Genomic DNA, 14614 nt, shown 5'->3' with positions numbered 1-14614 from the left:
TTAACGCATCCATCCACTATAATATCAACCCACCACCAAAAGCTTCTACCTTTATACAAAAGGCTGTTACAAAAAGATTATCTTTTGGCAATCGAGCATTTTCAGAGAGATCAATGAAAGCCGTGTACGGTGGAGATGCCTTCCCCCCCAGCCGCTCCCGAACCTGCAGAAACGTCTGCCTGGCGGCGACATCTGTTGTGTTGGTCGCAACCATCGTACTCGTGATCCTCTGCCTGACGGTGTTCAAAGCCAAGGATCCCACCACGACGGTTAACTCCGTCGTCTTGAAAGACCTCGACTTGGCACTCAACATTCCACGTCTCAGCGTGGACGTGAACTTGACTCTGGGCGTGGACCTATCCGTGAATAACCCGAATAAAGTCGGGTTCAAGTACAAAAACAGCACTGCGTTTTTGAACTACAGAGGGACCAACGTGGGCGAGGCCCAAATCGGGTCGGGCGAGATATTCGCGGACAGGACCAAGTCCATGAACATGACACTGACAATCATGGCGGATCGGCTGCTGGGGAAGTCGGAGCTCTTTTCGGACGTGGTGGCCGGAACGCTGCCGTTGAACACTTTGACCAAAGTCTCCGGGGAAGTCAGCGTTTTGGGGATTTTTAAGATTCATGTCGTTTCGACCTCCTCCTGCGACTTCAGAATCGATGTCGGTAACGTCACTGTCGGACAGCAACACTGCACATACAAGATAAAACTATGATTTTTGTTTTTTGCTTGCTATCCCGGATTTTCTTATTTCTGGATTTTTATGGTCTGTCTGCTTGTGCGAGCTGAATTAACTGATTTGCCACTCTTGTGCTACATGACATTTCCCAAAACATTTTATTGTATGAGTCTTGGATTTCTGCTGATTCTGATGGTGTTGCGATTAAATATTTTTCATTTCATTTCTTCGAGAGAAATGTTAAGATGAGTCGTGCTGGTGCAGGGACTAATCTTAGGCATTCGTATAAGTGGAACTATAAAGTGCGAGTGTGACTATTTACGCTTGTTGAATTTATGACAATAAGTATAAACTGTCAGAATTAGCCTTATATGATGTACGACTCACCCTATCAATCGTTGTCATGCATTTAGAGCAATTCTACCTTTAAAGACTTTGCCCCAACGCTCAGCACATTTATTCATTGAAGTAAAATAGTAATAGGCCCCAGTGAACAATAATAGGCCAAACATCTCCACCCCCTAAAAAAATGCGATGTCACCCAGTCTAAAAATACGCTGGCACAAACGATCTTCACCCCTACAAAATGCGCTGGCACCCAGCCCATTTTAAATATTTTAATTTTTTATAAAAGAATAAATAAATAAAATAGTTTTAATTTCGGATAAGATTTTTAACCAATCTCGTAACCCCACGTGTCATTATCCGAACGTACTATTTTGTGAATAGATTTCCGCTAAGATTTGCAACCAATCCCGATGTGCCACGTGTTACTATTTGTTTACAATAATTTAGCCAAGATTACAATAAGATTTTCAATCAATCTTATTACGCCACGTGTCATTATCCGAATGTACTATTTTGTGGATAGATTTCTGATAAGATTTTCAACCAATCCCGACATGCCATGTGTCACTTCCTGTTTGCAATAATTTAGCCAAGATTTCGATAAGATTTTCAACCAATCACATAGTGCCACGTGGCATTGTCCAGAACCTCATCTTTTTTTTTGTCCATATAAATCGTACATCTCTACATCCATCCTCACACCAAACTCAATCCTTATTTTTAGCTCAGAATCCTTCTTCATCGTTTTCAAATCTTGAGTTTTTTTTACAATGTCTTCTTCAAGGAGAGTGCATAAACAATTTGTGGAGCAACAAAAAAGATTGTTGGCACAACAGGAAAAATTGATCAATCTCGAGGAAGGTGGAGGTGGAGATGAGGCTTTCACAATGGAGGAGGACTCGGATGATGACCATAGAAGGCAGAGGGCCTCACATACCCGCCGTGTCATGGAAGCTGTGGGTCAGATAGCCAAACCCAGACATACTGCAAACTTCAATAGAAAAAGGGAAAGACGAGGTAAAGATCTATTGGAAGATTATTTTATTCCCAACAGCGTATTCCCTGATCATGTTTTTAGACGTCGTTTTAGAATGCAACGAAGTTTGTTCAACAAAATCATGAGTGCTATTTGCAACCATGATCCATATTTTGTGCAAAAAGATGATGCTTTTCGTGTTCTAGGTCTTTTTCCAGAGCAAAAAATTACGGTTGCCTTGCGAATGCTTGTATATGGAGCATTTGCAGATCAAGTGGATGAGATCGCGAGGATGGGAAAAACAATTATTCTGGAGTCCCTGATGCGGTTTTGCTCTACAATTGAAGCCATGTACACCAATGAGTACCTCTGGACACCCACGCCAATGGACATACGAAGGCTTCTGAGGAAAGGTGAGATGCGAGGCTTCCCTGGCATGATTGGAAGCATTGACTGCATGCACTGGACTTGGAAAAACTGTCCAAGTGTGTGGCAGAGAGCTTATGGCGATAGAAAATGAGCCAAAAGTATCATTTTAGAAGTGGTGGCTTCATTTGATACATGGATTTGACATGATTTTTTTGGTGTTCTAGGAACTCAGAATGACCTAAATGTCCTTACTCAATCTTCAGTGTTCGACAATCTGCTACAAGGAAAATCGCCGAGATGCATATATTGGGTTAATGGCACTAAATACGACGGACCATACTACCTTGCAGACGGCATTTACTCAAGGTGGTCTACGTTTGTCAAAACAGTGCCACATCCATAGACTGAAAAAGAAAAACACTTCGCAAAATGTCAAGAGGGGTGTATGAAGGATGTGGAGTGTTGTTTTGGTATCCTGCAAGCTCGTTAGGCGATTGTCAGGTTTGCTACTAGACTGTTTGATGTTAAGGCTCTTCGATCCATCATGATGACGTGTATTATTCTTCACAACATGATTGTGGAAGATGAGTATGATTATGATGTCGTCGATGAATATGAGCTAGATCCGATGAACAACCTAAGAACACGTATCTATTGTGCCCATGACCGGACCAAAGATCCCGTGCAACATGAGTTGTTAGAATGAGATGAACATTACAATGAATTGATCGTTCAACAATACATTGATGTGCAAGAGCCATACTGGCACGTAACCCGCTAGAATGACTTGATTGAGCACCAATGGGGATTACAAGAAGGTGAAGATAATTAAAATGAGCTTGTGGTTGAAGAATAAAGTGTATTTTTTTTTTTTTGAGTTTATGTAATTTTATTTGGTGTGTTTGTTTTTTTAAAGTTTGTTTGGTGAGGTTATGTGATCTTATTTGATGTGTTTAAATAAAGTACAATTTTTTTTTTTGAAATTGCATAAAGTTCTAAAAATAAATAAGAAATTACATAAAGTACTAATAATAAATAAGAAATTACACAAAGTACTAATAATAAATAAGAAATTACATCTATAAATAAAAATAAATAAGAAATTACATAAAGTACTAATAATAAATAAGAAATTACACAAGAAATTAAATAAAGTACTACAAATAAATAAGAAATTATACAAAGTCTTTGGAGCTAGGATATGTGGTGTTACGATCTTCATTGCTAGGATTTGTGTAGCTATAACCCCCTCGACTTGTTTCTGCATCTCTTTCACGCCTCATTCGCACGACGTCTTTTTTTCCGATGTCAAAAAATGTTTTGATTTCGGAGACAGTCCTACTAAAGACTTGTTCATAATGTCACGATCTGCTTTAGCTATCATTTCTTCTCTAAGCTCTCATTTTCTCGATTAAGTGCTTCTCTAATCATCTCGTTCTCTCAATTAACTATTTCTCTTTGTCTCTCAGTCGCTGCATCACGTCTCATAGTAGTTGCTAATATTTCTGCCATAGCAGCAACTTTTTCCTCATCTCTAGCCACTTCCCGTGCCATGTTTAGTTCACCTTGGCAAGCAAGTTCCTCCATATATTTAGTGTAGTCATTTTTGGAACAACTACCTTTTTTCTTTGATGCCTTTTTACCTTGAGGCCTGAGGGGCTGACGAGTCGGTTGGGTCTCCATCACTTCTTCAGGCATCCCTTCCGTGTCTTCAAATGTGTCGCCTTCTTGTTTAGCCGTGTCTGGTTCTGGCGAATTGTATAGACTCAAGCTGTGCATGACAACTTCTGGACCGGTTGACAAAATTTTGTATCTGGGGCAATCTTTGACAATTTGCCAACATTCTCATTTGTTGAATGATTTGTTGTGGTATTCACATTGTAGAAAGCTTGTGCTTGCAGTGTCTATAAATGTGGGATAAGACAATATTATAAAAAATGTGAGTGTAACACAAATAAATAAATTAAAATATTGATGAGGGTGGAATACATATAAATAAATAAAAATATTATCACCTGATCCGCTAAACTTGTCCCACTACATAGATTACCGGAAACATGAGAGATGGTGTTTTTCCATCAAGTAAAGGATGTGTTAAGCTTTTTCCAACGACCTTGAAGACATTGACTACTTCTGGCGTCTTTTCCATGTACATCGCAAAACGTTTTTGTAATTTTACTCCACATTTCTCGCTTATCCATCACATTACCCGTAATTGGGTCATGAGTTGTGTGAACCCAACATTCACACAATGTAACATCTTCAATGAGCTTCCACATAGACATTTTTTTCTCTCAAAATGTAGAAAATATTGAAATGTAGAAAGTGTAGAAAGTTTAGAAAATATTGAAATGTGGTGTAAGGTGGAAGATGAGGGTTAGGTATTTATAGAAAAAAAAAATTAAAATTTTCTGTATTTTTTAATAATTTTTCTGTATTTTTTCATAATTTTTAATAAATTTTAATGTAGTTAATTAATCTGGACCGTTGGATTTGAAAAATATTCAAATCCAAGAGCCAAGGAGCTGCCACGTGGCCAACGGTCATAATTCTGACCGTTGGGCTTTTTTATTTTTATTTTTGGGGAAAAAATATGGACTGTTGATCTGTGATCGGACGGTCCATTTTAAAAGTAAAATTAAAACTTTTTTTACCTTTGGAAACCCAACGGTCTAGAAAAACTAGCTGTTGGAAATCCAACGACACTGAGAGGGCTACGTCACCTACTTCAGGGTGAAGAACAAGTGGGCTGATAGCGGGCCTTGCCGCCTGCACCCATGTCCCCTACTCGCGCCCACTCGTGAGTGAACTGCACGCGCTAGCCAAATAGGCCGGTCTCTGGGTTTGTCAAAAATGGGCTGGTCTGTTGCCTAGCTTGAGTTGGGTGCCATGCAAGTTTGTGGGCTGGAGTGAATGGACTGACCCCTAGCTTTGTTTTTTGACTGGGTGCTGGCACATTTGCATCCCGGTGGAAGTGCTCTTAATTTCTTCATGTTAAACCAAGTATGTGAAAGAAGGAAACAATTTGCTCCAAAATTGCTCATAACTCATAAGAGTTGTGACCAGATTTGTAACATCACTTCTCTGTTTCAAGTTGTAAACTTAATTTTCCGATGTGGGATTTCATATTTTGAACATAAATTGCATTTCTCAACTCAAATCCCAAACTCTTCTTTTGGTTGGCCAAATAAAATCTTAAAAGGACCAAATAAGAAAAACTTTGAGATCTTCATAAAATGAGATAATTATGTGAGCTCAATCCTTCCTGCATGACATGCAGTTGTTGCTTATAGCTAATAAGTTCACACTTTTTGACCCTGCTACATGACACATCGGGCACGATATTTACCCGTCTCTTCAACAGTGTCTTCTAGCTCGATTGGCTTGAAATTGTTTAAGCACGCCCAGATTGATCGTCAATATAAGCATGCCGAATCTAAGATATGGTGGGATTTGAGAATTTAATGACAAAGGGAGAGGTAGAGCATGCTGAATTAAGAAAGACATGCGAGCGAATTGAGAGAAGTATATAAAAGTAAAGGGTTCAAACCATAGGATGCAGGTAAACCAAAGTCGCCCTGAAAATATAGCAAGAACAAGAACAAAGTATGGACCTATCCAAGCTAAAAACGATGCTGAAACAAAAGCCGGTACTCGCCTCCCTGGCAGCGATCGTAGTTCTTGTGGCCATAATTTTGTTTATAATGCTGATCCTAGGGCTTACGAATTACAAGCCAAAGGACCCCATAACCCTAGTGGATGCACTGGTCTTAAGAAACCTAGAAATTTGTCACCATGCGCCTAAACTCATCACCATGGTAATGTCTTTCTCTATCAAGAATGGCAACAAGGTGGCCTTCAAGCCCTCCAAGGGCACTGCAATCTTGTTCTACAAGGGCGTGAACGTCGGTGAGGCTGATATAGAGGTAGGAAAGGTAGCGCCGGGAGCCACCATAAGCACGAATGTTACGCTCACAGCTTTGGCTGATCGTTTGATGGGCAACCCCGCGGTTAGTTATGATATGTTGGCGGGTAGCATGCCTTTCAACACTTTCACCAAAGTCCCCGGCAAAGTGAAGATCTTTGGAATGGCTAAGGTTGCTGTGACCTCCACCAACTTGTGCGGTTTTGACATCGATATCCGTAGCAGGACTGTTGGGGACTATAGGTGCACATAGACACACAAAAGTTACAATCGCTTCTGTAGTTCTCGTGTCAAGACATGTTTTTATTAGTGTTCCAATTTATTCTTTTTCTTCAAATTTGATCTAGAAATAATCGTAGTATTGAGTTGTCGTACTTCGCATCAAATAAGATTATAAGATCATTTTCTCTTATAGTAGTCTCCGTATTGTTACATTGAACTCAACTTTTACGTTTCCCTTTGATTTCACCTTAAGCTTTTTAAGCATATGCAACCATACTATATTTTGGGAAGGAGCAGTTTAAATAGAAGAGTAAATTGCAGTTATGATCTCTTAACTTTAACTCAATTGGAGCAATGATCCATCAACTAAAATTTCATTACCATTGGTCCCTCAATTCATTAAAACGTGCAACTATGGTCCCTCAACTAAAAATCCATTACCACTGGTCCCTCAACTTTAATTCAACTGGAGAAATTGTCCCTTAACTTTAACCCAATTGTAGCAATGGTCCTTCCAACATAACTCGTTTTGACAAATTTTTTGACGTGGTTGACGAAAATGACCATAATTACACACTTTGATGAGCTGAGGGACCCTAATTATATAAATGGTTATTCCAACATAACTTATTTTGACAAAATTGATGAAAAAGATTATAGCTACCCATTTTGATAAATTGAGGGACCAATGGTAATAGATTTTTAGTTGAGGGATCATTGCTCCAATTTGATTAAAGTTGAGAGACCATTGCTACAATTTACTCTAAATAGAATGTTAAGGTGATAAGCACCACTATTATGATCAACTGGCCTAGCCTACGTATATGCAACAACAATGCGATTTAAGCATGCTGCTGAGTTCAAGCTACAGTTAGAGTTGAATGATTTAATAACAAATTAGGGATGAAGGGCATGCAGAAGTTTAAGAAGACATGCAACGCAAAAGAGAGAAATTAAGCATTTAAGTTAATATGTCTTCTCATGAAGAGGGCCCGAAAAAAAGATGTTCATAGTATGCAAGAAGTGATTGGAAAACAAAATTGTCCGACTCATAAACATAGCCCTGGCAGTGGCCTCCATTCTTGTTGTAATATCTGCTACAGTACTGATCTTATTCATGACGGTGTACATGGAAACAGCCCCCCCTAACCATGGTGGATTCCGTGGCCTTAAGACATCTAGGTTAGTCTCGAAGTGAATCTATCCGTCCTGAACCATAACAATGTGGCCTTCACGTACGCCAACAGCATGGCATTGTTGCCGTACAAGAGCGTGGTGGTGGGAAAGGCTCTTATAGATGCAGGAGTGGTACAAAGGGGGTGCGAACAAATTCATTAATTTAACTTTCACTATTAATTTGGCTGATCGTTTGCAGGGAAAATCCAAGCGAACTATAGTTCGTTCGGATATGTGTTGGCTGGTACCTTGCCGTTCAACATGTACATCAAAATCTCTGGCAGGTTAAACTCTTTGCTCAAATTGTTCAAATATTCATGTGGACGTGGTCTCTACCTGCTCCTGCAATGTCTGTATCAAAACTGTTCGAAAGAAGCACTGCACAAAGAAAACAAAATTCTAGTTTTATATGATTTGTTTACTCGTGCCACTTACCTAAATCTATAATCTTCGAGTTTCTTAAGATTCTGAATATATTTTGTGACATTGGTATTGCTTCTTTGCTGCGTTATACAAGTTACAAGGAAAAACATAATTCCATCACATAAGACAAAACAAAAGCTGGAAGTATCGCATTCTAACCAACACCGCAAGCAAACTTGTGTCATGCGCCATTTTTCACTCCAACAAAATTCATTAGATTGGTTCGATTTTGTTTTTTTTTGTTTTCTTCTTCTTAATATCCTAGAAACCAAATGATCAATTTTATTTTGCTGTGAATTGTGGTAGGTCTAATGCACGTCAGATAGCAGAGTAGATCGATAATCAAATTGAAAAACGCAAATTGGTTAGCAAAGTTTTAAGCTTTGCAAAATTTAGACTCTGGTGTCCAATTTGGTTCCATGACTTTGTTGTTTTGAAGACAACGTATAAGACTCGATGCTTTTTCCTAACATTAGACTTTTTTGGCTGAATTTTATTGTTTACACAAACAATATTTTAATTTTTTAAAAGCTTTTCTTCTAAAATCAATAAATAAATAACTTTGAGAATAGTGCATTTATCGTTAATAAACAATTTTGAAATCTTCCGAAATTTAATTTCTAGTGAATTCTAATTTTATATGCTTGAAGATGTTTTATTTTCTTCTCTTTGCCACGATGAGTTAAAATCATCTATATTGTAAAGTCTGACTACGAATCGTGGTACAATAATCGATCTGATATCAATTGTTAAGGTTCGAACAACACAATTAGTCCTACAAAACCACCTTGTTGAAGAATAGTGCATAAAAACTTTAAAACCATTAATGGTTAGGATAGTGCTATTTTCGAGCATGATATATAGAAGTCTAAATTGCTTAGGTGGATTTTGCTGCAAAATGCACTCCCTGCCCTAAAAGTCCTCATTGCTTACGTGAACTCTGTACATATTATGCAATGTGAATCAATGCATGACATGCACTAGTCGTTTTTCATATCAAATAAGATCGTGTGAACCCTGAAGTTTTCCCTCTCTTTGCATCGACCACAATCTTTACCCTTGTCTTTAATCTCGCCTTAAATTTGTTTAAGATATGCTGTTGCTGTAACAATTGACGGTTAGATTTCAGTAATTTAATAACAAATTAAGAGGATTGCATGCACAAATTAAGGAAAACATGAGAGAAATTAAAGTAAAATACTAAAGTTCCATCAAAAGAGGTTTTGATAAAACTGCAAAATTGAAAATTTGGTCTGTTTATCTGATATCGGTTAGCCGGTTATGCATGTTGGTCAAGACAAAGCATTGTATTTTATTTTATTTTTTTTAGTACATTGATATTTTTACACTAGGGGTAGGGGGAGTTTGGCTAAACCATACAATGGGCAACCTAATTTGATATCGAATTCGCTATCCACGAGATTCGAACCTAAGATCTCTCACTTCCAAGTGAAGAAGAATATTATTTTCACTTAGATTTTAAATCTCCCTCTCCGTAACTGTTGGTCAAGATATAGGTGTGTTCGAATCCCTACAAGTGAAACAGAGGTGGTGTGGGGAGCAACTAAAAGACGGTGACCCGAATAAAGCTCAAGTTAGTTGTTCGATACAGTTCAAAATTGCGTTAGTTGGCCGTTCGATTTGAGCATTGAATCAAAAGTCCCAATCCCCAACCACCTTAAATACTCTTCTCTCTATAAGTCACTCTCCTTCTCTCACCCTCTCCTTAAAAAAAATTCACACCATGCCAGAAAATAGCAACCACAACCAACCCAACAAGCGAAAACGTTCATGTCTTATTGCCATTAGTGTTATCGTATTCTTGATCTTCCTACTCTTCATCATCGCCCTGATTCTTGCCCTAACCGTTTTTAAGCCCAAACAGCCAAAAACCGAAATCCTCTCCGCCTTCGTGGATGGCGTGGCTCCTCGCATCACCTTTCCAGCAGTCCGGGTCGAACTCAACATTACCCTCAACATCACGATCAACGTCGAGAATCAAAACCACGCAAGCTTCAGGCATGGCGAGGGAAAGACTTTGCTTCTTTACCAAGGCACACAGGTTGGGAATGCAAACTTGTACCCGGGTAACATTCCAGCGAGGGGCAACGCCACCCTGCCCTGCCGGCTTACTTTACAGGTGGACAAGCTGGCTAACGACATGAGCAAATTGATCAGTGATGTGGTGGGGGGTGAGATTATGGTCGAAACGAAAACGAGGATTCCAGGCAGGGTTACGTTCTTGGGGTTCATCAAGAAGCACGCTGTAGCGATTTCAGAATGCCAACTGACGATTGGGTTTCCGGACATGAAGGTGAAGAGGCAAGATTGCAAGAGCAAGGCCAAGTTGTGAGTTGTGCGAGTTATTATTGCTTCTCAATGATTCATGAGAAGGTGCAGATTGTAGCAAAAACACGGAGAGAATAGCATGTAAATTAGTAGGGTTTTAATCAGAGGGAGTTAATTAGGATGAATTTTAGGCTACAAATTTTACAAATTTTTTTCTCTTAATCATAGAATTTGATGTACGAAAACAGAATAAAAATATATGGAAATTCGTTTAGATTTTGGTTATATTATATTTGATGTGCCAACGTTCTGATTAGTGACTTCACGGGCACAAATTGGTTTGCTGCAAACACAATCTGCTGTGCTGGAAAGCATAATACGACATAAGATCCATAAGCAGGCACAAGCCTTTCTAGTTTCTAAAGCTTACCCACCAGCCTGAACATACAACACTCGTGCGAACTTTCTGTCCATGACCTCAAAAGCTTATAAAACAGAAGGGGAATCGGGATGCCAAAGTAGTGACGGTATTCCAAGTGTGTCACACGTTGCCATGTGCTTTCATGTGGCCACATGGTACTATATGATTGGTTTGGTATATCGTCACCTTTACGTTTCTGTTGTAATTTATTTCTCCTACTTTCAATGCTCCATCTACATTGGATTTTGAGGTGAATATATGAATTAACCAAAATAAGATTTCCTCAGTATGTAAACAGAAAAGAAAACATAAACTCAGATCTATTTCATTTGAAAGAACAGGTGTGTGTTCTTCTTAGGAACAACACCACCCAAATATTCATGTGAAAATAATGTCTCATAGAGGTTTGTTTCTATTCAAATAGAAGTCAAAAGCTACAACCAAAAACCATAATTTTAGTCACAGGACATTAAACATGATTTCTTAAGGTTATCATCCAACAACATTTATAGTGTAAAACACGCAGACAAACATTCCCAACCATCAAAATATAACTCCAAATCCTAAAGCGCAGAGATTTCAAGCATATGGAATTTGATAAGAAAACCATTGAACATGAATAAGTTCAGTACATGATCAACGAGGTTGGAAGAATTTTCTGTTTCATTTCTTCCCTGTGTCTAGAATTCTGACTTAAACCAAAAAAGCACTAGTCGATGCTAACTTAATATCAAAACGACGTCTTTCCCTGTGTCTAAATGCATAAATAATGTCAACAACTACTATACAATGCTAGCACTACTGTGTATAATCTAGGTAAGCTGTTGGAATTTGGAAAGAAGTACCAGAATTCTTGCAAATTCACCGCCACGTAACCCGCATGAGTCAATTGGAGTTAGAACTCGAGCTTTCTGATTAACCGCATATCGATGTTCCTAGACTTCCCTGATGGCCTCAAGGGTGCCCCAGGACAAGTTTCAGCTGCTCCAGTTTGACGCGGTTCTGGACGAGGTGTTACGCAGTCATCAGAAACGCAATCTTTCCTCGAGCGTTCAGCAATAGCTCCCTCAGTTTGCTCTGACACGATAGCTTCCAATAGGCTTTTATACACAGCTTCAAACATTTCTTCATCCGAAATGGATTCCACATCAGTCAAAACCTCGTCTTCTGAAATTTGGACGGGAGAATCAAAGTTAAGCTGACGAGCAACCATGCCCCTGCACTTGCTGACATATTTTTTGCACTGCGGCGCCTTAGCCAGGTCTTCCCGACCAGGGGCAAAAGGATCGAAGACATCATCCACCGGTGTCCTGGGGCTTCTATCATCAGAACAACCAAATGGGTCGTCCCCATTTCGGATAGCATTCGGATTCAAGCAAGTTACATTGGATGATTTCTTGCAAACAGAGGGCGGAGATTTCAAACCAACAGGTAATTCCCCGTTCTCTCGGACTGCATCAGGAGTAGCAGGCCCTAGAGAAGCCACCCCATTAGCAACCAATTCAACCGGTGGCTCTGCAGCGTCCTTATGAAGCCCCAAAACACTAGCTTTATCCGATTTTTCCAAAGTTTTTGGAGGTTGCAGTTTGCATTCCTCCAGTCCATTGGTACAACTTCCAGAACCCATTAATCCAAACAAAGGGTAGCAGCTGAAATGGTAAATTAATTATTAAAATTAGAATTTGGCAGCAAAATTCAGATAAAATCCATGTCAGAGAATCGAACTTTACATTAAAAAACTGGTGAAAAAATAACAGAAATCGATAAATTAATGGGTTGCAGAGAAGTTATTAAAGAAATTAAATCTAAAAAGATAAACCATATGCTCTGAACATGATACACAATAACAATTATCTAACATGAAAATTAAAGATTAGAACTTTGAATTAAATTCCTAATGAAAACTCAAGATTTCAATCTTCCCAGCCAAAAAGTAACCGGGCAACCCTGATTTCAAGAAACTAATAAACAAATAAATAAAAAACCCAGAACAGCAGCCAAGCAAGACTCATCGAGTTTCCAGTTCAGAACAAAAACGAGTAAAAGTACAGAGAGAAAGTTGGAGTAACCTGAGAGAGAGGAGAGAGAGAGAGAGCAGAGAGTTGGAGAACAGCAGAAGCAGTTGGAGCAGCCGCAAGCAGAAGAGAGTGGTTTGTGAAATGTGAACTGAGTCGGTGTGTCTTTTTTGTTTCGAGTTGGGGGGTTTGGTTCTTCCAGTTAGATCTGAGTGGCTCGACTCGTTCTTAAAACTTACACAGGAGTCCGTACCCACTTTCCTCGCAACTCACTCCCCCCCACCTTATTTTTGGCGGTTTGCAAAACTCACTCCTTGAACATTCCTTATTTGCCTAATAATAAAATTAGAAAATTGTAACAATGGTTTTTAAATATTAATCTAATTAGAGAAATAATTTCTCAACTAAAAATTCATGATCATTGATCTCTTAACTCATCAAAACATGCAGCTAAATGAGTTATGTTAGAAGGACTATTACTAAAGTTGGGTTAAAGTTGAAGGATCATTGCTCTAGTTGAGTTAAAATTGAGGGACTATTTCTCTAGTTGAGTTAAAGTCTAGGGACCCTTACTACAATTTTCTCATTGATTTTTCATATTTACCCCTCAATTTAGCTTCATGTGCATAAAATGTGACTTATTTTGACAGAAGTTCTAACGGAGTTGATGAAAATGATCATAATTGCACCTTTTAAGGAGTTAAGGGACTAATGGTCATGAATTTTTAGTTGAGAGACCATTACTCTTGTTAGATTAAAGTTGAAGGACCATTGCTACAATTTCCTTTAATAAAAGTGACATTAAATCCTCCTAAAAAAATTAAACAAAAAACTCAATACATGCCAAACCTCCCTTGGATCTCATTTTATTCATGTTCTTTTGTTATTATTTTTTCTTTTGACGGAAGTTTTAACGGAGTTGATGAAAATAATCATAACTGCACATTTTAAGAAATTAAGGGACCAATGGTTATGAATTTTTAGTTGAAAGACCATTACTCTAATTGGGTTAAAATTGAGGGTCCATTGCTACAATTTCTTCTAATAAAATTGACATTAAATCCTCCTAAAAAAATAAATAAAATTTAAAACAACTCAATACATGCCAAACCTCCCTTGGATACCATTTTATCCATGTTCTTTTGTCACTATTTTTTCTTTGTCAGAGTTTGATTTACATAGGATTTTGAATTTTCATGTCAGAGTTGTTTTTATGTAATTATTTTTTATTAAAATATTGTTTATTTGAGACAATGTTATGATACGATCGTCATGTAAAAACGTAAAACTTTATTAAGTAGCGGATAATAATAATTTATGATACTATAATTCACGCCATTTATCATCAATCTCTTATGAATTTGACAATAAGTTTGAATATTAAAACCCATTTTGGAAAGAAACTAATGTCTTGGAAAATGTATTTTGGTGGGAAGCATATAAGGAAAATATATTTTGGAGGGGAAAATATGGTGGGAAATTAGTTTTGGAGGGAAAAATATGGCACGAAATTTTACATGATAATAAAAATTGGCGCCAATGAATACATGGTAATAAAATTAGAGAGCTAATAGACCCACTTTATAGTCTTCATTGTTCTATTTCTCCACCCACATTATAATCTCATCCACCATAAAAAGTTAAAAAATTAAAATGCTCTTTCCTCAACCACTTTTATTCCTAAAATTTCCTCATTAGCACTCTCACTCTGCTCCGAGCTTGTCTTTAAAATTATTGTATCAGTAAAGAATAATTTTAGAGAGC

The 14614-nt window shown here is 38.1% G+C and overlaps 4 protein-coding genes across 4 annotated transcripts; 3 read left to right on the top strand and 1 right to left on the bottom strand.

Moving 5' to 3' along the window:
• LOC126617920 (uncharacterized) lies at positions 1 to 873 on the top strand. The gene has a single exon (XM_050286001.1). The coding sequence runs from the start codon at positions 114 to 116 to the stop codon at positions 720 to 722; it is 609 nt and encodes a 202-aa protein (XP_050141958.1). The 5' UTR covers positions 1 to 113; the 3' UTR covers positions 723 to 873.
• Positions 874 to 6011: 5138 nt separating this feature from the next.
• On the top strand, positions 6012 to 6557 carry LOC126618267 (uncharacterized). Its single transcript, XM_050286317.1, has one exon. It carries the CDS (start codon positions 6012 to 6014, stop codon positions 6555 to 6557), a length of 546 nt encoding a protein of 181 aa, XP_050142274.1.
• Positions 6558 to 9471: 2914 nt separating this feature from the next.
• LOC126617918 (uncharacterized) lies at positions 9472 to 10704 on the top strand. Its single transcript, XM_050286000.1, has one exon. It carries the CDS (start codon positions 9870 to 9872, stop codon positions 10476 to 10478), a length of 609 nt encoding a protein of 202 aa, XP_050141957.1. The 5' UTR covers positions 9472 to 9869; the 3' UTR covers positions 10479 to 10704.
• Positions 10705 to 11412: 708 nt separating this feature from the next.
• Positions 11413 to 13111, bottom strand: LOC126617916 (uncharacterized). Its single transcript, XM_050285998.1, has 2 exons — positions 12905 to 13111; positions 11413 to 12484 (listed from the first exon to the last, which is right to left on the bottom strand). The coding sequence occupies exon 2, from the start codon at positions 12460 to 12462 to the stop codon at positions 11731 to 11733; it is 732 nt and encodes a 243-aa protein (XP_050141955.1). The 5' UTR covers positions 12463 to 12484; positions 12905 to 13111; the 3' UTR covers positions 11413 to 11730.
• Between the last annotated feature and the right edge of the window lie 1503 nt (positions 13112 to 14614).

The sequence above is a fragment of the Malus sylvestris genome, chromosome 4 (genome assembly GCF_916048215.2).
Source record: "Malus sylvestris chromosome 4, drMalSylv7.2, whole genome shotgun sequence".
NCBI classification, from domain to species: domain Eukaryota; kingdom Viridiplantae; phylum Streptophyta; class Magnoliopsida; order Rosales; family Rosaceae; genus Malus; species Malus sylvestris.
This window is presented reverse-complemented; position numbering and strand designations above follow the sequence as displayed.